The sequence below is a fragment of the Peromyscus leucopus genome, chromosome 5 (assembly GCF_004664715.2).
Source record: "Peromyscus leucopus breed LL Stock chromosome 5, UCI_PerLeu_2.1, whole genome shotgun sequence".
Classification (NCBI taxonomy): Eukaryota; Metazoa; Chordata; class Mammalia; order Rodentia; family Cricetidae; genus Peromyscus; species Peromyscus leucopus.
Window position 1 is genome coordinate 105,805,404 of NC_051067.1, and position 25,369 is coordinate 105,830,772.

General features: G+C 43.3%; 1 protein-coding gene across 2 annotated transcripts; it reads right to left on the reverse strand.

The window, feature by feature from the left end:
• Window positions 1–692: 692 nt before the first annotated feature.
• Window positions 693–24,967, reverse strand: Dync1li2 (dynein cytoplasmic 1 light intermediate chain 2). Of its 2 annotated transcripts, XM_028884373.2 has the most exons (13): window positions 24,820–24,967; window positions 24,599–24,672; window positions 22,487–22,603; window positions 19,183–19,413; window positions 12,076–12,245; window positions 11,274–11,367; window positions 9,993–10,128; window positions 7,894–8,005; window positions 7,399–7,458; window positions 5,833–5,874; window positions 5,355–5,472; window positions 4,502–4,618; window positions 693–2,452 (listed from the first exon to the last, which is right to left on the reverse strand). In XM_028884373.2, the coding sequence occupies exons 1-13, from the start codon at window positions 24,924–24,926 to the stop codon at window positions 2,352–2,354; spliced, it is 1,479 nt and encodes a 492-aa protein (XP_028740206.1). In that variant the 5' UTR covers window positions 24,927–24,967; the 3' UTR covers window positions 693–2,351. The 2 variants fall into 2 exon arrangements, with proteins under 2 accessions (XP_028740206.1, XP_028740207.1); XM_028884374.2 differs by lacking the exon at window positions 5,833–5,874.
• Window positions 24,968–25,369: the final 402 nt, after the last annotated feature.

Below are 25,369 nucleotides of genomic sequence, written 5' to 3' on the forward strand. Positions count from 1 at the left end.
CAGAGGTAATCACTATAATGTGTATAAATAGTCATAAAATTGTCTTTTACAGTCTACCATACAAGTGTATTCTGCAAATAAAATTAATTTTACTTTAAAAAGTGAAGGCTGTTTATTATTTGGCCTTTGGTTCCAATGCTTGAGAATCCTAAAATAATAAAAATTACCTCATCTCCCCAAACCCCATAAGAACCCTGAAGCTCCCCAAAGCTGGTAGACTTTGGCAACCACTGAGCATGTGGTAACATGCGTCAGTTTCTTCTGAAACTAGAAGCATCCAAGTGTCAAAGGAGTAACAGTGCTCTCCCAGAAACCTTCACAAGACCAGGCCTCAGCATTTCATTGGTTGGTTTTAGCACGTTTTACATCAACACAAAAAGTGCTTAACCATTCAAATGATACATTTTAAATTTTGCATCAAAATTAAAAACAAAACAAAAACACACAATTAGGCATGTTGTCTTTCCTTCCTTGTTTCTGAGGTCACTCGTTTTGCCCTGGCTGCTGCAGAGATTAAGCGACCCTACCTTTATGTGCCCATATAGCATCTGTAGGTCACTACATCACAACTTTCACTCTATCAGTTTACTGTCATCACTTAAGACAACCTGGTCATTTGAAGCAACAATGCATGTTTACAGAAACAAGAACAAAATAAAAACCCCAAAATAACAACAACAAAAAAAACGGAATTAAAAAAGGAAAAAATAATATATTTCAACAGTAAAACCGGCACAAAAAACATCTTTTTGTTGTTAGAGAGGCAAGTAAGCACTCAGCTTTCTCCTTAACAGTGTTCAGACCTTTACAAAATGACTCCAGACAGTCGAGGAGCCTTGTCATAAAACTAGATGTTAACTTCCGCCCAGCACTACATTAGTGGTTAGTCAAGTCTGGTATGTATATAAAGTAATGACATTAGGGACATTATGCCAAGACACACTATAACAAACATTCATATAAAAAAGTAAACTCCACGGAAGTGAACTGTGGTTTTCCCCTTGGTTTGGACAACAAATGTCTTATACATTAAAGTCATGGTAGTGTTTGCATTTACATGTGCTGTGTCACACAGAAAACTCAAAGTGCTATTTCATATCCACAGAAGTCATTCTCAGAATGGTGGTGTGACATGATGATGTGCATGAATATGCCCCTAAATGGAAGACACATAAAACTCTCACTTCCATAAGAAAAGAAGTGCTACATTTATGACAAACACAAACCTGTCACTTCCATTTTCAATGTAAAGCACTCACTTGTTGGTCTGGTAACAGTGATCAGACCAGGGAGCTACAGAAAGAACCTTTTGTATCAGTGAAGGTTACCACAGACTCTAAGGCAGGAATTGGTACAAGCTAATTAACCAGAATGCAATGACGTTAAATACTTCCCCCAAACTTTATATAGCACACTGCCATTATGGTAAAATGAGAGATCAATCACCCATTTTCTGTTAGTTGGCCAGCCTGTGGTAGTTAAAAATAATAATTAAAAAAACAAAGCAGGAGCTATTCAAAATATATAAATCAAAGTAAACTAATTTTGTATCTGCTGACTTCGAACACAACCCACAGCAACTGCCTGTCCCAGGTTATAGATGCACAGAGTCAGCATTTCTCCAAGGACAAAAGGACAAGGCCTGGGCCAAGCATGTGGGTTCTGGGCAGGTGCCATCTTCACCACCCGTGTCAGATCCACCTTTCTCAGGTGTCCCCACACAAAACACATTTCTCATAAATTAAAGATGCACTCAGAACAGTCCAATTCCCATCTGTTTAGTGTTTAGTTTGGAAATGCTTCTAATTGGTTAAGTCTTAAACGATGCTATCTGCCTTCTACCGTGCATGTACTTCATGCCGCTCACTTCCTTCTTCCACCTCTCTAACGTTCAGCTTCCCCACAAGCACGTCTCTCATCCCTCCTGAACTCTTCTCTTTCCTGGACTTTCTGCTCCTTAATCTGATTCCCAAGAACAAGGGACTTTGCTAACACGCATCTGGTCAAACTAACGACCATCTGATCAATGACTTCCTAGTCTCATTTGCTCCACCCTGATAGCAAGTGGGCTTCCTTTCTCCACTCTAAAAGAAGCCCAGCTGTGCTTGCTTCCCACAAGAGAACCGCAGCCCAAGAGTCCACGGGACATCCCTAACAAGGGGCCTGACGTGTAACCTTCCTAAATGTGCATTTCACACTCGGACAAGCCAATGAAGTATATATTTTTTTAAAAGTTCATCTCCCCTACCCCAAAAAACTGATAGCATGTGCCATATCAGAAAAATCCTGGTCTTATCAGATAAATATACATAGTTATTTGGTCATTTGACATATGCACTTTTAAAGGAAGATCAGGCTTCATTTTCTGTTGTAGAGTTTGTTACCATGGAGTCTGGCTTTCGAGTCATTCTATCCAGTTCTTCTTGAACGTTTGACAACACAGTCTTTTGTCCTTTAAAAAAAAAAAAAAGGAAATGGAACGAGAGAGAGAGAGAGAGAGAGAGAGAGAGAGAGAGAGAGAGAGAGAGAGAGAGAGAGAAATAGCAGTGTGAGAAAAAATTTTCCCCCACAAGGCAGTTTCTCTGTGTAGCCCTGGCTGTCTTGAAACTCACTCTGTAGACCAGGCTAACCTTACTTTTGCCTCCCAAGTGCTGGAATTAAAGGTGTGTACCGCCACTGCCTGGCTCTGATGAAGAAAAAAATTTTTTAAAAGAAGCATTTAAAATCATACAGATAGCCTTTAACTCCAGTACTTGGGAGGCTGAGTCTGGTGGATCTCTGAGTTCAAGGCCAGGCTGATCTATAGAGCTAGTTCCAGGACAGCCAGAGAGACAGAGAAACTCTGTCTTGAAAAACTAAAAACAAATAAAACCACACAGACTTCTGCCATCATTTGTAGTGACAATATCCTCAAACATGAGAAAAGCCTTTTTGCCAAGGACAATGAGACAGATCCTAACTTTGTTAATGCCAGTGTCACAGGTCTGTGTTCCTCCAATTATGCAGCTGCCTTCTTAGCAGGGGGTAGGGAAGCCTCTGTGCCAAACTCAAGGGGCCTTTCTAAAAACCCTCACCCCATCCCTATGCCCTGTGTACTTTCTCCACCATCTCCCTGGAGGTCATCACTGAGTTTGAGGCATGCAGTAAACTACTTTCTTTCCCAGACAGGCACTCACTCAGCTTTTATTTCTAACTGCAACACCTCAGACTGACTAATGGGCTGATGATGGTAGCTTTGGCAAACTATTTGCATTAACACACAGGGTTCAATTCCTGAAAAATAAAACAAAATGAACCCATAAAGTAATTTAGCTTAAACTGACTCACATGGAAAGACCATGTTTTATGATGAGATTGAGGCTGAGCAGTTCAATCCTGCACAAAACTGGTACTCCTATTTTCTGTTGTCAAAACAATGTCTGGGGCCTGGAAAATGACCTCTATTTCTGGTAAGGGACAAATACCAGGTCAAGGCTGAGGCACAGATCAGATTCTTGAGTCTCTAAGAAGTCCTAAGTTGCTGGAGACCTAGACTGCCCCAAGGACAAAATTATCTTTTAATGTTCTATTTTGGAAAAATAGATTAGAGAAAACACCACATTAACATATGCCTAACATGCCCTTTATATGTGGGGTACTTGGTGCACACTTACAGTCCTAGTAAGAGGATCAAGGGTTCGAGGCCAGCATAGGTCCATCTCTAAATATACAAAGGCAAGCCTAAAATATACTCTATGGCTTGTCTTAGTATTCACCAACTCCTGGGTTTGATCCCTGGCCTCACAAAAAGAAAATAAATGTTCTCTAGACTAAGAAAGAATGTGATTCCCAAGGACTCCACCATTTTGTTTCAGAAACCTCTTATCTTACCAACCTAAATGGAAGGATAGATGGCTGGGTCACCACAGAGAGATCCTGCAGCCAGAGTGCAGGTTCACAGGCTCTAACTCCCTGGAAGATTAGGGGCAGCAAAGCAAATGAAACTTTTTTTTTTCTTTCTTTTTCTCCTTTTTTTTTCCCCCCACCACTTGCATGCTTGGTGCCCAAGGAAGTCAGAAGAGGGTATCAGATCCTCCGGAACCCGAGTTAAGGATGGTCGTGAACCACTGTGTGAATGCTGAGAAACCCAGGTCCTCTGCAAGAACATCAAGTGATCTTAAACGCTGAGCCATCTCTTCAGCTCAAGCAAATAAAAACTCTTGAAGTATCATATAAAATGAAATAAATGTCAATAGCATATTTCACGATGACCTCCAGCGGAGTTTCCAGATCAAGGGCACAGTCACAACTTAAACCTTATGCTGCTTTACTCAACAGCCTGAATGTACATCCAATCACACTTTAAATGTGATGTGCCAAGTAGGCCAGCACAAGGCTTAGTTCTGTTCCCAGCTGGTCAGAACACTGGAGGTCTGCAGGCTGGTGAAGGCAATCACTGTGTCTATATCACCATCCTGCCAGCACTGTTCAGACAGGGGATCTAGAGCTCTGAGGGCCCTACCTGACTTCTTGGCTGTGTTCTGCACTCCACCAGCACTAGGACTTCCAGGAGAGCCTGTTTTTTTACTCAACAGACTATTGAAGAAGCTGGCCAATACCCCTTCACTTGCTGCATTATCTAAGGAAACACAAAAGAAAAACATAACAAAACATCACACTGATGACTCGACAGAAAAGTGGCTCTTAGATTGGAATTAAGTAGCAGTGGCTGTCACTTTCTTAGCTCACTGACCACATTCACTGTGGTCACTGTTAGCTGAGGCTAACTGGGCAGTGTTGAGATTACCAGTGGAAACATGTTTACATTTCCCACCTTTGAAGGTCACAGAAAAATCTTTGTTTTTGTCATTTCTGTGTCCTTAGTGCAGTGCTTTTCAGTTTTATAAGCCCATAAAACTCACAGCCTATTATGAAACACTCATATCCTATATAAAAGATGATAGCTGAACATGAAAAAATTTACAGAATTTTGTTCTAATGGTTTACTGTAGCCAGTACTTTTGGGTATCAGTAAGTACTGGGATAACACCTTGGTCTAGCTTGGTAAGAACAAAAGGAAAATAAAATAGCCAATTCATAAATAGTATTAATACAAACCTAAGAAATAAAACTACAGATTCAAGATACATATTGAACAGTGACTTCCTAAGTTGTATTCTTTTCTGACGGCACCTGCAGGGTCTGAGGTTTTGCACAATGCCAGGTACACATGGTTAATCCTTACTGGGAAGTAACTTTTGTTGGAAAGACAAGAGCCCAGCTTTACTAGATTTCCACCTGAGAGCCTCAGCTACTGTTATGGCATGTCCTGTGGGCCCAGGACTACAATCTTTCCCCAAAGACAGCATACATACTTTTGATGTTTGGATCTGGTTTCTTTACTGATGTTCCTGGGGAAGCGCTTGGCACACTAGCTGGTCCACCCCGACCCTGGGTCCTTGGAGAGCCAGAAGGTCCTCTAGCAGGAGATTCCTAAGTCCAAAACCAGCCCACATCACACATAGGTATAAAGATAACAAAAAATACAAATTTCAAATTAACACATTTTTGCATGTCTAAGGTATAAGTAGTGGTGGTTTGCTCCCAGCTCGGTCCCTTTCTATGCTTCAGTCTCCTGAGAAAAGAGCTAAAAGCTTACCGATTCTCAGTTGTAGTACTTCATCAAACATTTCTAAGACTCTACTGTATTTCTGGCTGTGGGCCTTTAGGGAGACCAATTCACTTTAGAATATAAAAGCCCACATAAACATAAACTGTTACAAATAATGGTGGAAAGTTAGAAGGCACCCATGACACTGGGCCATGACCCCCTGTTTGGTTTAAGGTACTCACGGAGGTTCTTGTGGGCGTGGCAGGCTGCTTGGCAAGAAGTGACTGCAAAGAGAGGGACAAACTGGCCATTAAACAAGGCCTGTAGCATGAACTGAGGACTGGAGAAAGGGTTGACTCCTATGACTCTACTACAGGGCGCCAGTAACCAGTTTTGAAGCTAAGGAAATATCAGGCTACAGAAAAGGGAAAGAGTTGGGAAAAAACTGCCAAAAACTAACAGGACCTGGACAGACCGTTAGGAGAGGGTGACAGGTCTAACAATTTGGGTCAAAGAGAAATGTTAAGATTGAGTTTGTGGGGACTGGAGAGATGGCTCAGCAGTTGAGAACACTGGTTCCTCTTCCACTGGACCTGGGTTCAATTCCCAGCACCCACATGGCAGCTCACAACTGACTGTAACTCCAGTTCCAGGGGATCCAACACCCTCACATAGACATACATGCAGGCAAAACACCAACGTACATAAAATTAAAATAAATAAATAAATAAATAAACTGGTAAGATTTAAAAAAAATACTGGGTTTGTGTTCAAAATTGTCATCTTAGGTGGAATCAGAGTGACTCTGGAAGAAGTTGAGGGTGAATGTCATAAAATCAGTGTATATATGCATAAAGTCCTTTTTCTTTAAAAAAAAATATTATTTATTTATTTATTATGTATACAGTGCTCTGCCTGAATGTATCCCTAAAAGCCAGAAGAGGGCACCAGATCTCATTACAGATGGTTGTGAGCCACCATGTGGTTGCTGGGAATTGAACACAGGACTTCTGGAAGAGCAGCCAGTGCTCTTAACTACTGAGCCATCTTTCTAGCCCACATAAAGTTCTTTTAAAAATAAAATACTGTGGGAAGAGAGATGGCTCAGTAGTTAAGAGCACTGACTGATGTTCCAGGTTCAATTCCCAGGCCGTCAGGTGTCTGACCACGCCAGGACTTATAAATAAATAAATAAATAAATAAATAAATAAATAAATAAATAAATAAATAAATAAATTAAAACCGTCAGTTTGGAGCCAAGGATGTAACTCAGTTGGTGGAATACGTGCCTAGCACACACAAAGCTGAGTTAGATTCCCAGCACTGCATAAAACCAAGTGTTGGGCCACATTCCTGTAATCCCAGCAGGGTTCAGTGCCATCCTTAGCTACATATTGAGCTCAAGGCCAACCTGGAAAATATGAGAACTTGCCTTAAAAAAAAAAAAAAAAAAATTTAGAACAAAAAAGCTAACAGCTTGGGGAAATTACTCTTTTTACCTACAAAATATGTATTATCTGCTTTTATATACTGTAAGAAAAACGGAAGTGAAGCCAGGCCACTTGATAAATTGTCAATTCAAGAAGTCAGCCAGCCAGTTTTCCCAGGGCACATAGGGCACATAAGCACACTAAGCCCATCCCTGCAGGATAATGTCCAATGAGGCAAGCGCTCCAATCCCCATCCCGTAGAGAAAGGAGGAAACAAGGAAACCTCTTCTTAACCTCCATGCCTCTGTAAACTCTCCAACACATACAGCCCCCATTCCCCTCCGGAAAGGGAACTCCCTGGAAGAGAGGGCCTCTTACCTGTTGTTTCATTAGGAACACTTGCTCATCCTCTGCTGCCAACTCTTTGTCATGGACCAGCTGTGAAACAATACATGTTTGTGGCCACAAGCAATGAAAATTCTCAAATGACTCTCAAAATTTATGCTACAAAAATCTTGGTCCAGGCCTCCACATAGATTTGGGGGATCTTACTTCAAAGTGTAGTTACATTTTTCTAACCAGGTACAGACTCTCTCCCAGAACTAGCCATGGCATATAGCCAATTTTTAAGTCTGGCAGGTCCTAAACAGTACCTCCCAGATCATAGTCTTCAGAAGACTCCAAAGGGAGGGGATTTAGCAAAAATAATCCAGAAGTGATAGGAGCACCATTGGAACTTGACAGGAAATGAGACCACAATTGACACGGACATATCATCACTCACACTTCATATCGAAAGCCATTCCTGTAATATCAGCTCTCATTTTCATGACTTACAACCACCTAAAAAAGGCCTTCAAGGGACTAAGGTACCTTTCTCACAGGAGGCTTTACAATAAAATCTTCATATGCATCTTCTGGCTTCACGGTTGTAAAATTTTCATGTAAAATAGCTATTTTCTTTTCATTATCCCAGCCTGCAGGTCTAAAGACAAGGAGGCACAGATTAGTTTGCTTTGCCTGGAATTGCCTTCCCACATGTATCTGAAAGACATTTCAGGCTGTAAGAAACTCCTGGGTAAAGTCCTTTTCCACATCTCTAAGTCTGGAGGTGTTGTCAGTGTCTTGTAGCTTTGGGTACATAAGCCAAAATACACAGCAGGCCTATCTCATCAAATTGATGTGACACATCCTGCTCCAGGGATTCCTGCTTCAGGGACTCAGGGACACTAGGCCTAAGGAGCCTGTGTGAGACACTGCCCCAGTGGAAGGCTTCAGGAACCCTGTTTAGACCAACAATGCACAAGGGTTAGAGGTCCAGAGAGGACTGTTATTCCTGGGCGTTGGCTCTCCTCTTGCATTCCGTCCCTCTGAGGACACTTCTTTATAACAATCATCTTATGGACAGTTCATTAATTTTGCTGGCATGGAAGATATGCCTTGAAGCCAAAGAGGGAAGCCCTGTATCTATCCTGAGCCCCACAAAAGAGACACAAGAAGACCTTAGATTCCTGTGTGGGTGTTGTAATAGCTTAATATCACAAGCAAGAAAGAACAAGGTTTGATCAGGGTTCTCACTTTACTCTCTTAAAGGTAGCAATGCCCTATATGACACATTTCTGAGCTCAAGAAGCTCTAGATTTAAAAAAAAAAAAAAAAAGACAACTGACTGTTCTCACAACCCTCTCACTGGCCCAACTCCTAGTCCATAGCTATACCAAGAGGATGCCCATCCAGGATGCTTCTCCCAAATGGCCTTGCTGACTTACTAATTCCTACATAGGCAACTACCCACAGACACAACAGTAAAAAGGGGCTGGACACTGGACACAACTGAGATACATCATGACCCATGCAGCCTCTAGAACCACAAGATGCTTCTCCATTATACACTAGCCCTAAATCCAACCAGAATCCCTGCTACTCAGGATCATATAATTAGGAATGAAGTAATTACAAAAGCACACCATTCAGTAAGTTTCTGCTTTAGTGCCTGTCTGACTGTTCTGGGTGATTCTTCAGAGTTAGGGTATGAACAATCTGAGTGAGACTCTCTTCAAACACACAGGCGATAACCTGTTCAGTTTCCATGAAGCACCTGGCTCTTGTACTTGCGGCCTTTCATGGATCCCTTGGCCCCTTCCTTCTGGTCTGCCTGAGATAGTCCACTCATCTACCCACACCCTTCTGGCCCTCTACACTAGCCCACCACTACCCTCCTCTTCAGTATATGTCTGTCTCTATGTGATAACAGGGACGTATCTCATTCATTTCTGTGTCCTCAGCAGAGAACCTGGGTACCTAGGAGGTACTGTGTAAAGCTTGCTGAATGGACAAATGTACTTGTCAATCAAGTCCAGAAGGTATCAAATTGTAACATCAATCTGCTAATCTAAGACCACAGCACTGTCACGGACAAACATGGCAACGTGATTCTCTAATTAGAAAAAAGACAGCAACTCCAGCAAACAGGCTAGCTAAGTCTCTAGCACAATGGCCATCCTAGAGGCTTGCAAAAATACAAATGCCAGAAAGTACTAACAGCAGAGTTTAACCCACACCGACAGGGACACGGAGAAGAGGCTTGCAATCACCCTGTAAACAACAGTCACCAGGTGCTTTTACTACAGCCACTGAGGAACCCCAAACTGAAATCTTGAAATCTCTATCCTTTTGAGTCTCTCCACAGCTAATGCTTCACCAGAACTGACAGTAAGTATACAAAATGGCTGGCTTACATTCTGACTACCTTCTTTCACTGATGGAATGCAGCACCTCTGACCACACCACCCACTCCCCTTAAACCAAATGAGTCAATCCAGAAGGAGCAGGGAGGAAAGGCTGCATCTATCTGCCACCTGTCAGGTTCAGCCCAAGCACTTTCTTAGACAGAAGCGCTGAAAAGCACAACATAAGCAGCAAATGTACTATAAAGAGATGAGCTTAGACGCCATCACCTCCAAAGAACTCACATAAAAACTGCGTCCTTTTCCACAACTAAGGCGGGTATGGTAAAGTGGAAGCCATATGTCTTATGAACAATGTACTTATACAGCAAGTCAAGGTTTTTCTCTTCCTTCACTGAGGTGTAAATCAAGGCAGCTCCATCTATTCAATCTGCTTAAGGAAAACCAATTCATTGTGAGACAAAAACCAATCACACATAAATATATCACACCTTACAGAGCTAGGTGATCTGTTGTTATCCACATGCAAACAACAAAGCATGCAAAATTTAAAACTAAAAAGGAACAGGAGCAGAGGAACCATGAGCAGTCCACACAGGTGGAGGCTGTATAGGAAGCAGCTGCTTTTCTTTTTCAACATTCAGACTGCTGTCAATTCTCAAGGCTGCTTCCTAAACAGCAAAATCAGTGGACAACACCTCAGCATACAGAGGCACACAGATTACTCACAAAGGAACGAGTTTACCATCAAGTACTCCGTCAGAGATAGGTGTCAACCAAGGGCTCAAAGGAAGCACTTGTCACCCCTACTCCAGGGTGTGGAACTAAGATACCAACTGCTGTTGGCTTTATACAAGACTCAAAAAGCTGCTGACATGGTATCTTTCTCCTGGGTAGCACAAACACCTAACAAGCAGCATCTAACCTAGTCCACACTGGTGACTGTACCTCTCTGAGTAAAAGCAAAGTCTAACAAGATGGCTAAGTACAATCAATGTAATTTGTCATAAAATGGTCACACATCAGTTTCTTCAGAGAAAAGCCAATCAAAAGTACAGCCTCAAAAACAAAGCAACTAAACTGGGCATGGTAGCACGTGCGTAATTCCAGCACTCAGTAAGCTTGGGCAGAAGATCATAAGCTTCAGGCCAGCCTGGGTGACACTGTAAGACTCCATCCAAAAGTAAAAATATTAATACTTAACAAAGTGACCAAAGACATGCCTAAGTTAGTATATATAAAATGCCAACATAGCAAAAATATAAAACTAACCAAAAGATGACAATTTTTCCTCCCATGGCAAAAAAAGTACCCTGTGAGACAGGTGAGATGGCTCAGTGACTGAAAGCCTGATAACCTAAATTTGACCTGGAACCTACATAATGGAAGGAGATAACTGACTCCCCAAGTTTTCCTCTAACCTCCACACTCATGTGCCCCACCCCCAATAATTAAGTATAATAAAAAAGAAAAAAAGGACTACTCTCTGTTCAGGGGGAGCTTTGAAGACACCCCCTTTGGAGGAAAGCCTGTGCTCTGGGGCCCGCTACAGCATCCCAAGGATACACTGGAGGCAGAATCTCCGTAGGTGTGACTGGATGAAGTCCAAGTGCTCATCCCTGTAATCATGTTCCTTCTCCAATATGCTCACTGCATCACACTGCAGGAGAGACAAAACCAAGAGGAATATTAGCGTTCTGCTTGTCTGGCTGCTGAAGATAGAAACAGGGATTTCTTCAGAAATAAAGAATTTCTAAAGAAATAACTCCACAGGGGTCCAGGTACTAATTAGAGAATAATAAAAAGAACAAGAGAGTTCTTGTTCATCCTGGCCTCAGTTTACACACAAAGTACAGATGTAATAGGCCTGATCATCTCCTAATTGCTTTCAACATCCAATGAGGTCATATTGGGAGAGGACCTTTCACACCGCTGTGCACTGCACTTCACACCACTGTGTACCGAACAAGGTAGCTTTTACTAGGAATAAAGCACTTTTGAAATCCAAAATGTTTTTAAAGCTACTTTCCCCCTCTTATATGAGACATACCTTCTATTTCTACTTTATCATTCTATTTTCACTGTCAGTCTGGACCAGATAAACTGGCTTACAGACCCTTAAGAAAACTGCTTTCGTTTAAGTTTGCCCATGAAGTCAACAGGGCTTTCTGAACTAAGTGATGTCAAGGTTGCCGCAGCATTAAATGACAGTATGTTCTACCCTGACACAGTCAATGTACCTTAATGAATCCTGAATAAGCCCAATTCTCCCTTGAGAAGAAACTTCATCAAAGGTTCTGAAACTCTCTTTCAGATGGTAATTGTTCACTGGACAAACCCAGCCAAGCTTACAATTCCCTGGACGCACCTTTGTGCACACCACCAACACTGGGATCCCCAGGTTATGAGTCAGCACATTGTCACCCAGAGGGAGGGCAACACTGTCTTCATCTGAGCCTGAGGTCAGAGGCCCTCTTCTCTGTGGGGAACCCTGACAACCTTCTTCAGGCTCGATATAATCTTGAAAATCTTTCATAACTACAGAGGAAAAAGAGAAAAATTACATAGACACAAATAAAAATACACCGCAGGTTTAGAAAATTAAGGGAAAAAAAGTAGTAGCAAGTACAAAAACAAAAGCATTTATGCATGGCAGAGGCTGCAGCTCTAGAGTTTAGGGACGGTGATGCAAAGTACCAGATTTGCATCTGGTACCTCACATCTACTGAGCTCTGAGCGACAACAGCAGCAGACCTTCCTAACAGCTTCAATTTCATGCAATTCCTAAACAGGCTTTAAAATTTTGTTTTTAAGAATAGTACTGTGAGCCGGGCAGTGGTGGCACACGCCTTTAATCCCAGCACTCAGGAGGCAGAGCCAGGAGGATCTCTGTGAGTTTGAGGCCAGCCTGGGCTACCAAGTGGGTCCCAGGAAAGGCACATAGCTACACAGAGAAACCCTGTCTCGGAAAAAAAAAAAAAAAAAATAGTACTGTGGCTCAAACTTGGAGATTTTCCATGTACTAGTTCTTAAGCTCATACTAGTTCCTATGATTAAAAACCACCAAAAATAAAACAAAACAAAGACCACCACCACCAATAATTCCCTCACATACACTTCTCTCATATAGCCTACATTTTTCAAAGTATGGACAGCCCAACCATTACTTCATCATAGGTGACCATTAGAAATCACAGTAACACAACTAGTCAGGATCCTCATTAGGAAAGCTTACTGAACGCCTACATGCTGAACTCCAGAAGAGCATGCCATTTCCATGTAGCAGAGGCAAGCACAGACCATGTGACTGCCCAGCACCAGCCACATTTCCTCCTGTCTCTACTCTTATGAACTTAATCTTCAGGGGATCTTGAGTTACACATGTAGTGTGCATGGCATATCTGTACTTAACACAACTGTGCAGTGGTATTTGCTCCGACCATGACCTTGGGCTCTATGGCCTGAAAGAGGCAGTGCTTCTTGCCTTCACATGTAACCTCTTAAAAAGAGAGGAGAGAGGGATCATGTGGCGACTTTTTTTTTTTTTTGGTGGGTGGGTGGGGCGTGATCGGACACCGGACGGCCAGGTACAATCATGTGGGTGCTTGTTCAGCTATTAAGAGCACTGACTAATGTTCCAGAGTACCCGGATTCAATTTCCAGCATCCACACAAACTGGCCATCCCATGTCCTATCACGCCCCCCTCCAAAGCCACCACGTGACCCCTCTCTCTTAAGAGGCAACTCACATAGGAAGGCAAGAAGCACCGCCTCTTTCAGGTGGTAGAGCCCAAGGTCATGGGCAGAGCAAACACTGCTGCACAACTGCACCAACATGTCTGCTTCTTGGCACCACATTTGTTGTCTTGGTTAAAGGGGCCCTGAGGGAGCTAAGCTCAGAGGACTGACTGGGCAGAGGACTCAGCTTCAGTTCCCAGCACCCGTGGGTAGCTCCAGTTTCAGGGTACTCTCTTCTGGCCTCCATGAACATTAGGCATGGAGTACACATACATATGTATAAGTAGAGCACTCATAAGACAAATAAGTCTTTGCAAAAAGAAAAAGGAGCTGGGCAGTGGTGGTGCACGCCTTTAATCCCGGCACTCGGGAAGCAGAGCCAGGTGAATCTCTGTGAGTTCGAGGCCAGCCTGGTCTACAGAGCAAGATCCAGGACAGGCACCAAAACTACAGAGAAACCCTGTCTCTGGGGGAAAAAAAGGATTCTTAGATGGAGTAGCCAATGGCTATAGTTAAGCCAACTTAACACAAAGACTGAAAACCTGAACCTATATGTGAGCACTTCAAAAATCTTGTTTTGTTTTGTATTTGAACAAAGTCTCACTATGTATCTCTGGCTGGCCTGGAACTCACCATGTAGACCATATTGGCCTTGAACTTGCAACGATTACCCTGTCCCTCCCTCTGACTCCTGAGTGTTAGGATTATAACTGTGAGTCACCAAATCTAAATCTTCATATAATAGTAAAAACCCCTCGAGGCTTAGGATCCAATAGGCAGCTCTATTTTTCTAATATACCACAGGACTGAAAAAGGCCTTTTATATTTTCACCAAAACCATATAAAGGAAATGTAACTAAAGCATTAGAAGAGGAGGGTGGGGGACTGGAGATAATGGGTTATTGGTAAAGAGCACTTACTACTCTTCTAGAGTACCCAGGTTTGATTCCCAGCCTCCACAAAACAACTAACAACCACCTATAACTCCAGTTCCAAAGGATCTGACGCCCTCTTCTGGTTTCCATGAGCACTGCACACACATGATGTACAGACACCCATACATACAAAAAATAGAGAAATAAAGCACTATGGAAGACCAAGAAATTATTTTTGTTGCTACTTCCTAACTGTAATTTTGTTACTATTATGAACTGTAACGTAAATACCTGATATGCAGCACACCTGCTATTTGATCCCTGTGAAAGAGTTGTTCAAAGGGGTTGCAACCCACAGGTCGAGAACTGCTATTCTAAATGATGGAAAAACTGGGCTATTTGTCCGGCATGGTTGCACATGTCTTTAATCCCAGCACTCCCGGGGCAGAGGCAGGCAGATCTCTGTAAGTTCCAGGCCAGCCTAGTCTACACACCAAATCCCAGGTCAGCTGGAGCTACAAAGTGAGATCCATGTCTCAAAACAAAACAAAACAAAACAAAGCCTGGCTGTTTAACAAGAGTAGGACATTCACATATTTTTAAAAGAACATTGTAGAAAACAGATTAGAAGACAAAAAATAATGCATAACACATGGGAAAATTTAAAAAAAAGGTAGATTACAAAAAATGAGAACTATAATCCTGAAAGTAAAATGTAGCTCACTGTCACACTTTCTAGGTGGTGAAGTGCCAACATGTCACAGGAGAAACATCAAGCTCCAGGGCTGAAGGAGGTCCCCACTACTCCAGCTTCACTGCTACTGCGGCTCCCCTTCTTCCTACCTCACCAACACTGGAGGCAGTTTTGAGAGACTCCTTCTATGAAAAAGCCTGACATGCAGCAGGGAGTACACCAACTGTTGGGGTTTAAAGCAGTGGGTTCGGATAGTGACTCGACAAGGAGTAGTCTTGTGATAGCTCATTTGTCATCATGACAAGGTTTAAAGTCATTCAGGAAGGAGCATAGTGGTGCACACCTTCAATCCAGTGCTTGAGAGGCAGAGGAAGATGCCTCAGTTTGAGGCCACCCTGGTCAACAGAGAGTTCCAGGACACCTAGAACTACACAGAGAGACCCTACATTTAATAAATAAATAGGAGACAGACCTCTGGGTGTGCCTGTAAGAATGTTTCCAGACTTATCTATGGTTTATTCACGGTTTATGGATACAGAGACTCAGAGCATCTATGCCTATCTGCCCTTTCACAAAGGTAGTAAAGCTTTCACCATGTCTCCACACCCTAGTCCCTGCTCTTAGACTAGATTAAAAAAAATGAGAAAACAAGCTGAGCACTAGTACTCATTTCTGCTCACTGACTGCAGATGTATTATTGGGACCAACAACAGCCTTATATTCCTGACACCATGCTTTCCCTTCTTGTCATGATGGACTGTATTCCCTCAAACAGCCAAAAAAAAGAAAGGAAGGAAGAGAGGAACAACAAAAATCCTTCTTTACGTTGTCTTGTCCTGTTGTTGCAGCAACAAGAATTAGCACAGCATGCTACAAACAAGCGCCACCTTCTGGCAGCTCTAGGAGTTGCTTTCATTTTGCCAGCTCTGGATCACAGTGGCTGATCACAAAGCAGTTCCAAATCAGACAGGCTAGAATGGAAACTTGATTGTAAAGTAGTGTTCACTTATTGAAAATAATACTACAGGGAGCTGGAGAGATGCTCAGGAGTTAAGAGCATGTCTTACTCTCGAAAAGGACTGCCTAGCAACCTCCTCTAACTCCAGCTGCAGGAAGATCCAACACAACACCTGCATTCACATGCATAAATACTGTGTCCCCCATAATTGAAAATACAATAAATCTTAATAAGAAAACTAATTAATCTGGAAGGTAGTAATCCTCTGAGCAAGAATAGAAACAACTAACTACCGTCCTAAAAGGTAAGCTAAAACCATCATGAACAAAAGCACTCCTTCAACATGCATCACATAGACATGGCTACCATTCCAAACATCACAGACCAGGGACAGTAAAAGCAGAGACCCTCAGCACAGACATGTTCAGCAATTGCTAGAAACCCTCCAGTATTCTCTCCTCTCCTCTCCAACCCGACAGAGCCCTGGTACTCAGAACACACAGCCACACAGAATTAAGATTTTTTTCTGTACTGGCAACAAGGTCAGCAAACTGTGAAACACTGAGCTCAACCCCTGGTACCTGTAGTGGAAGGAGAGAACCTTCTGAAAGTCAACCTGCACATGCACGTGCACGTGCACACACCCTTCAGAAAAACAAAAAGACTCCATTCTCAGCCTCTTTAACAGATAGCGGGCACGTGCACCTCAGCATTGCCTTCCTGGAGCACAGGCACACTGCTCAAGTTCCAGCTGTCAAGAGGAAAAGAACCACATCCTCAAAATGACGATCGGAAAGCACAAACTGAACCAGGGCTCTGGAGCTCTCTTCCCAGGCTGCTCCTTAGTTGCAAACTGCCTTCCTCTAGACCTCATTTTCAGGAGAAATAAACCTCTTTCTTGTTTAAGGCATCCTCCTCTCCAGTTTCCTGTCATATGTCGCTAAATCTAATCTTCTGTGACACAGACACCAATGACTAAGATCATTAAATAAATTCAGTGTCTCACTTCACAAGCTCCCCAAGAATAGGTATCCTGTTTGCTGTATCCCCAGCACCTAGAACAACACCTGGTACCTCACACTTTCCTTATCTGAGAAAGAGTAGTACATTGGCCAATGTGGATCTTTTTCTATTTTAGTAAATCTTCGTAAGGTTATCAATCCAAGAAAATGCATTCACAGAACTGAAGTCTGTAGCACATTAGTTTACTAGTCTGGGTATGAAGCTGTGTGCAATGGTCTAGAAACAGTTTCTTTGCCTTAGAGCTACTCTGCGGAGATGTTTTTAGCATCTCTGTTCTGCAAGAAAAAGAGGCATTATCTAAAGAGGTCAGTGGTTGGAGACAGATGAGATGAACTGCATGACAATCACTATACCCACATGTGGATGAGCCGGGAAGCACACACGAACAAAGGAAAGATAAGGTGTTAAGTGCCTGTTTTAGTTAATGACAGACGGGCGAGATGATGGGTGGGACAGGAAGACATACAGTAGGAAACTGAAAAGCACATCAACTGCTTCTCTAGTAGTAGATTAAGGCGCAGCCACTGTCTCGAAGATAAAACAACAGTTAATGACTTCCATAATGAAGTATACTACTTAAAAAGGGAACAGACATGCTATTTGTGGGAAAGAAAATGAAAGATTAAAAAAAAAAAAAAAACGAAAAAAGAAAAAAAGAAAAGCACCATCAAAATTTTAGAACTCTCTTGCCAGTGTGCAGATACTATGTGCCATGCTCCAGAGCCCTCATCCATCCACCAAGGGGAGTGATGTCACCCTGTGGCACTAAGCCAGAGGCAGCCAAGCTTGCACTGGCCAAGACGCAGCGGCTGCCGGTTCCACTGCCTGCCCCTCCCGTTTCCCTGGCAGAGGGACAGAAGCTGATGTAACTATACAGAAGCAAAGGAAGGAAAAACAAGCTTCTGAACCACATTTGAAAACCCACTAAACTTCCTTTAATTTGAAAGTTCTTTGTTCTCAGAAGGATTCATCTGTCTTTAACCCTAAAATAGCTTTTCTTTTTTTTTTTTTTTTTTGGTTTGGTTTTTCAAGGCAGGGTTTCTCTGTGTCACAGTCCTGGCTGTCCTGAAACTCACTCTATAGACCAGGCTGGCCTCAAACTCACAGAGATCCACTTGCCTCTGCCTCCCGAGTGCTAGGATTAAAGGCGTGTGTCACCACCTCCTGGCTAACTTTTATTGTATTTTAATGACCCCTCCCACAAAACAAAACAAAACAAAACAAACAAACAAAAAACAACCTTCCTATTCCTGAATGTAATCATATTTGCTATATTTCAAAATGAAGTAGTTAGAAATGAAAGATTTCTCTTCTTTAGGATTTTTATTAAACCTGCCAACAAGGAGACATGGGATCTCCATAGGATTCCAGAAACATGGGCTTGGGGTTTGGAAGAAAAAATGTTCCCAAAGACTGTCCCTAGCTGGTGGCATTACTAAGTTATGGGATGGAATGGGCACTAAGCTCTCAATAGATTTCCACTCATGTGCACTCAGCTGAATGGCTACTAGAAGGGGGCCAAGCTGAAGGAAGGAGGCATGCAGGTATGCCTTTGATACCTTTCCCCTTCTCCCTACCCTTCTTTGCCTCCTTTCTGCAAGGACAGACAGACTCATCTCAGGTCCAGAAGAAACTGGACTGGAACCTCTGAAGCCATAAGCCAAAACAAAGCAAACCTTCCTAAGTTTTTTTTTTTTTTTAAATACTGGGTTTCTTTATGTAGTTGTGGCTGGCCTGAAACTTGCTATGTAGATCAGGCTTGTCTTGAACTCAAGAGATCTGCCTGCCTCTGCCTCTCAAGTACTGGGATTAAAGGCATGCACCACCAAATCAGGCCAAAGTACTCTTTTTCATCTGTCTGTCTGTCTGTGTTTGCATGCACTTGAGTGCCTGACTGTATGTACACTATATGCATGATAGTGACCACATGCCCTGGAAATGGGACTTACAGGAGGTTGCGAGCTGCCTAATAAAGATGCTGGGAACTGAATTTGGGTCCTCTGCAAGAGCAGCAAGTACTATTAATCACTGAATCGCCTCTCCAGCCCTTCAAATTATTTTTTGAAAACTGAATTCAATAACTAAAAGAAGTATTTCAAAACAAAAGCAGATTCTATGTGAAGTAAACCTTCTTGGCTGAAAAAGAAGGTGGCCATAGTAATTCAGAGACCAGTAAATTTTACTCACATTTCCGTTCCAGATCCCTCATTTCCTCTGGTGGAATTTTCATCTTGTCAATGTGCTCACGTAAAACACTAGCCCACTTCTGTAGAGATTCCATTACAGTCCAAGGTCTAGACATGTCTGCAACAAAAATGACCAGGGTCTCCGGCAAAGATTCAGCTGAAACTGCAAATTTCAGCAGGCCTTTGTGGTAGAGGTCTCCATCTAAAATCCACACATTGCAGCGTGTGTGGTCTGGGAAGAGAAATGAAACGTCATTATCACCTAACAGTGACTGTCTGCACAGATAATGAGAACAGCAGCATTAGGAGGGAATGAATCCACACAGAAATCCCAGCCTTGTGCCAAATACCTATTATCCAACAAATCAGCCTAGTACAGAATGAACTGCCCAGACCACTAAAAGTTTAGATTATCACATATAGATCACCCTAAGATTTCAACAAACTCTAAGGAGCGGAGTGAAAGTAATTAGCTTTCAATAACAACTGAAGGACACTAACGTTTAGTGATGAATGGTCCCTCGGTCTAAATAATCTACTGTCCTAAAACACTAGCAATCTGTGAGGTGGTGAACCAGCTGACTAAACAAATCCTTCTGTGTGTCACACTAAGCAACTATAGTCATTCTGTTAGAATAATAAGTTACATACTCCAAGCACCTTTATCTTTTAGATACACATAAGGAAGTATTTACAGATGAAATGGGAGTGATGTCTGAAACTGGATCGAGAATAATCCAATGTGGACTACAGGGAGATCTTAAGATACAGCTGAAATAAAATGTATCAAGAACTAGTAACTAGTATAGTTGTGATAATTCAACTATAGAAGATAATTCTCTAAATTAATAGGATATTTTTAGAAAATTTCAAGCATATTCCTTAAGGGTTTTTTTTTTTCTATAAAAGTACCTTGAGAGAGGGAACTCCTAACATCAAAATGTCATTTCATTAACTTCTTTTCCAACATATACTTGTAAAATCTATCTTTCTTTAGCTTCCTTGTTGGTACAAACAAGTTATTAATATCAATAAAAATGCATTTTGATGAGTTTGAACATTAAAGTATCTACATCTAGCTGCATTTCTAACCTCTAAATTATGTTAAATTTTTTAGATTTATTTTTATTATTTTTAATTATACATAGGTGTGTGTGTGCCTACATGTGGTTATGTGCGTGAGAGTGCAGGTGCTCTCAGGCCAGAGGTCTTGGATCCTCTGAAGCTGGAGTTATAAACCACTGTAAGCCACCTGACATGGTGCTGGAAGAGCAGCAAGTGATCCATCTCTCCAGCTCTTATTTAAACAACTTTATAACATGTATTTAGAGTAAGGTATGCTCTTTAGAGTATAGGTGAGAATATGTATAGGTGCACACATTCCACAGTGAAGTCAGAGGACAATCTGTGGAGAGTCCTTTCCATCATGTGGGTCTCAGGGATCAAACTCAGGCTCTCTTGGCAGCAAGTGACTTTATCTGCTGAGCTACCTCACTGGTCCTAAAACTCCAGTTTATTTTAGTTTGGGTCTATGAATCAACTCCAAACATACTTTGTACTCAAAATCTGAGGTTTATATGCCTACCCATCAGAAGCATGGTTCCTTTTTTTCAGCTTTTCTTGCCAGTGTCAACTATACATAACTCACCCATGCATGGGAATCCCATATCCCATGCAGCATTAAACAGATATCTGAGAGGCAGTGGTCCTTTGACATGTAATGTCCTACCACAACCCAGATACAACCAGAGACTATTTTCTTTAGCAGGTGATTATCTGTGAAATGTGTACTTACAACCCAGTCATACCACACAATTAAAAAGACTATGGCTGGAAGACATATAATTAACCTACGGTAAGGGCAACTCTTCCATCAGACAAGGACTCCCAAGTAAGTAGCCAAAAGAAAAAGTCCTATAAATAAATGCAGCAAGGAAAAAAATCTCACAGTAAGCTGAAAGGAATCTGACATAATGTTAGCATAAACTCCAACTCAAAGACAAGCAAATGCGGTTCCTGGGACACTCTGTCCCGAGATGTGCCTCAGTCTTGGAAACGGAAGATGCAGCGATTCTGAGCATCTCTGCCAGTCTGCCCTTTCCCCATGTCTCCAGTGCTCCTCTCACACTCCCACACTCTGTCCATGTGCAAATGTACCCTCCTCCTCCTCTGAGGAAACGGAAGTGAAGGGTGGTTAAGTCGGTGATCAGAGGCCACATAACCGCTGAACACACGAGTGGCATTCTGAACCAGTTCTGTCTGGTGCCCAAGCCCAAGGTCTTCCCACAGAAACCATGGTGCCCTACAAAGGCAGGAAGCAAACAACACAAACATTCAAGGTCCCCTCAGCTTGGTTTAGTGGCCTCAGTCATCTAAGCACAGACTGCAGTTGAGTCTAGACAGACACTCAATGTCTGTTTTTCAGACAGAAGACAGAGGCCCTGACACCAGGCCTACTTTCTGCATTCCTTTCAAGTCCTTTAAGGAATGTTCAAAAAGACAAAGTCAAGGGACTATGGCTAATATCCCTGAAGGTGTAAATCAGCACACAAAGGTGCTCAAGCTCTAGGAAGAGCCCTTATCCATGTCCTCTACTAAACAGCTTAGAGAGAGCAGGACTGTAGTGCGGAGAGGCTTGTGGTCTATCTTCTTCAACTTAACAATAAGAAGGTAGGGGAGCTTTATAAAAACCACCCTAACATCATGATCACTAGTATTTAAACAGATAAAGGCAAATATAAAGAATGAAATTAATCACTACACTTCATCTTTAGACATAGGAAAAAAAGACCGGCTGGGTGGTGGTGGTGGTGGTGGTGGTGGCGGCGGCGCCGCATGCCTTTAATCCCAGCACTTGGGAGGCAGAGCCAGGTGGATCTCTGAGTTCGAGGCCAGCCTGGGCTACCAAGTGAGTTCCAGAAAAAGGCGAAAAGCTACACAGAGAAACCCTGTCTCGAAAAACCAAAAAAAAAGAAAGAAAGAAAGAAAAAGAAAAGAAAAAAAAGACCTAGGCATTGGTAACTATTCTATAATCACTAAAAAAGCTGAACATGAAATCTGAAAAATTATAAAGGAGTCATTACAGAATAGCATCTCTGAGAGTTCCAGGCCAGCCTAGTCTATATAGTGAGTTCCAGGCCAGCCAGGGCCACAAAGTAAGACCTTGTCTCAAAAAACCAAAACCAAACAAAAAGCAAATGACATACATTTCACTTATTCTCTTCAGTTCTAACAGAAAGCTGGGAATGCCTGGACAGGGAAGAGTCAAGAGTCCTGCATGTTATCTTTACAATGGAGTCACTCACCATCTCGATCCTCATCATGAACGCTGAGGTAAAGATACTCCAAGCCTCTTCCTTTTTTGCCATGCTCTGCTCCTTGTAGTTTGGTCATGAGAGTTGTTTTACCAGAACCATCTTCTCCTACAAACGATATTTGCAAGAAGACAAAGTGTACTTACTGTGTGTCATGCTAGTCAAAAATGGCAAGCCCTAACAGCAACACAATAAGGAGCAGCTAAGACTCTCAAGCAAGCCTGCTTGCTGCTAAGGTCTCAGCTCTCATGAACAAAGTAAACCTGCTCTGGGTAGAGGCAAAGACAGCCAACCCCAAGAGCCCAAATAACCCTCTACTGTCGTTCTCTTTACTTCACAAGGGAAGGAATAAGGCAAATCCACTAACTCTACCTACAATTTCTAAGACAGACATCCAGAGAAGGGAACGTCAAAGAAGAGGGCTAGTTTCTCACAAAATAAATCTTGACCACAGTAAAAGAAAGAACTCTTCAAAACACAACTAACCTCAAAAGTCTAGGAACACTGAACTAAAATTCTGTTTCTGAGCCGGGTGTGGTGGTGCACTTGGGAGACAGGCAGGCAAATCTCTTAAGTTCGAGGCCATTCTGGTCTACAGAGTGAATTCCAAAACAACCAGAGCCACATAGAGAAACTCTGTCTTGAAAAACAAACAAATCTGATTCTGCCTCATAATCATGAAGTTTATAAATATTATTTACATGCATTTGATTTTAAAAACATCTTCACAAGTACCCTAAAGGCTTGGAAACTGGAAAGAAAGTAATTACTGACCTATGCAAAACTCCTTAGTCTCAGTACCAAGTGCTTTCTCATCTCCCTCTGACTACCCATATCCAATACCATCCCCCACATAATACCCCCTTAAACATAAACTAGAACCACTGTTACCAAACATCCTCAGATTCAACAATATGGAATAAGAGAACATGAGAAATGAAAAGCAGTCCACAATGATCCTCTCTCCTCAGTGCCTCACCGTTTTCATGCTGGTCACAATCCACCTAGACCATGGTGAATGCTTGTCAGCCTGACTTCAGCACCTGCTCATTCTGATCTACCCGGCACTCTGCAGCCTGAGTTATTTCCCTAAAGCATGTATCTGGCTATAACCTACCACAGTGGCCATTACCTGGATGAGAAACATGGGGAAACCACCAGGCAGTTATTTCCATAAGGCTCAGAGGAAGATAAAATCTGTGAAAATCAGGAGCCTCAGGAAAAAGGATTAATCCTTCAGTCTTTCATGATCTGACCTCAACTCATCTTACCATTTACTGCAAGAAACTTCTAACAGTGCTCAAACTCTTCACCCTCTTGTTATCTCTATGTGCGTGCACCTAAACAATAACCCTTCAAAACACTTGACTCCACAAGCTCTGTTTCAACACATCAAGCAGTGTGATGCGCCCACAACGGTCTGCTCTTGACAGGAAAAGATACAGTGCAACCACGCACACATCTGCCTCGGCTAGACTGGGATTCTTGCAGAGTGTCTAAGATGGTCTGTGCTGTCCCATTGCTCACACCAACAGCTCCACAAACAGCTCTGCGTGTGAATGCGCCTGATCCCTTTCATTTGTATGAGATAACTGAAGACAGGAAGATTAAACGACTGACTTGGCAACCTAGCAGTGAGAGCAGGAATAGTGCAAGAAAGTTCCTGGGGCTGACTCGCAGCGTGTGCCGCCTTTGGGGAGTCCCTTATGCCTCTGCTCACGAGGACTGAAGAAAGGCTTCTAGACATCTCCTCGGTTCCCAGCCCAGGTCACCTAGTTCCCTCATTTTCTCCATCTAGCCTGCACACCCTCTTTTCCCTTTCTCCACACCCTCAACTTGGTGAGCACCAGACCGAGCGATGAAGAGAGTCAAGGCTGAAGGCTCAGCCAGTGATTGAAGGAATGTGCCCCAAGCCCACGCTCCAAACCGAGCTGCATTCTGGGGTCAGGAGAGGTGTGGGCTTGGAGACTCTCAAGCTGCCTTGCTAGAATCCAGTCTACCGGCCGGCGGCAAGCAGGCAGTAAGGGTGGAGAAGGCTGGAACCTGTGGGAGGGACACCGCCTGGCCCACCCCGGCGCCCCAGGGCAGTACCCAGTTGCTCACCGAACACCAGAATGTTCTTGCCGGAGGGCAGCTTAGACCTGGCGCGGGTGGACACTTCGCTCAAGATCGAAGACCTGTGGCGACAATGTCAAGAGCGGTCAGCGCGGGACCGCCCAGGACCGCTCGCCCCGCCACTGCCGGTCAATGTCTGCCCACGGTACCGCCCGTTCCGGCCCACTCTCTGCCCGGCCACGCCACCCGTGGCTCTGTACGTCCCTCACCATAGACTCTGGCCTTCCTCCTCTTCACTGGTTAGGTCGCCGGCGGCCGCCACCGCTGGCCCATTGGGGCCCAGCAGCAGCTTCTTCTCCACCCCCACCGGCGCCATCTTGCCAACTGCAGCCACAAAGAGGGCCCTCCCCCGGGCCGGCCGAGGACCCGCAAGGACCCCGGCCGGGCCGCGCCGCCCGCCCGCCCAGCCGCAGAAGCTTCGCTAGCCAGCGCGTCCCGACGGACTGGCGATGTCCGCGTGCGTCAGCGGTCGCGGGATCGCCGCAGCGAGGGCGGGTTGCCCGGTCAGGCAGCGAGCCGGACAGCCTTACGTGGAGGTGGAGCCGCGGGCGCTGCCACACCGAGGGCGCGCTGGCGACTCCTGCAGTCCTAGACGCTGCAAGCCCAAGCTTAGGAAGATAGCCCCATTTATGCCTCAGCTTGTGTGTCACAAGCTATCTCGTTGACTCTTGCTTAACTCTTAATAAGTGAGGAAACTATAGCTCAGAAATGTAAAAGAAACTGGGCTGAGTCGTGGCCTACCATGAAAGACGCTCTACA

Coding starts and splice junctions, on each gene's coding strand:
- Dync1li2 (XM_028884373.2), bottom strand. CDS start 24,926: ATGGCGCCGGTGGGGGTGGAGAAGAAGCTGCTGCTGGGCCCCAATGGG. Junction 8,006..9,992: donor GAAAAGGACGCAGTTTTTAT/GTGAGTTCTTTG, acceptor CCTTGTCTTTAG/ACCTGCAGGCTGGGATAATG. Junction 2,453..4,501: donor GAACACAGCCAAGAAGTCAG/GTAGGGCCCTCA, acceptor TTTTTTTTAAAG/GACAAAAGACTGTGTTGTCA.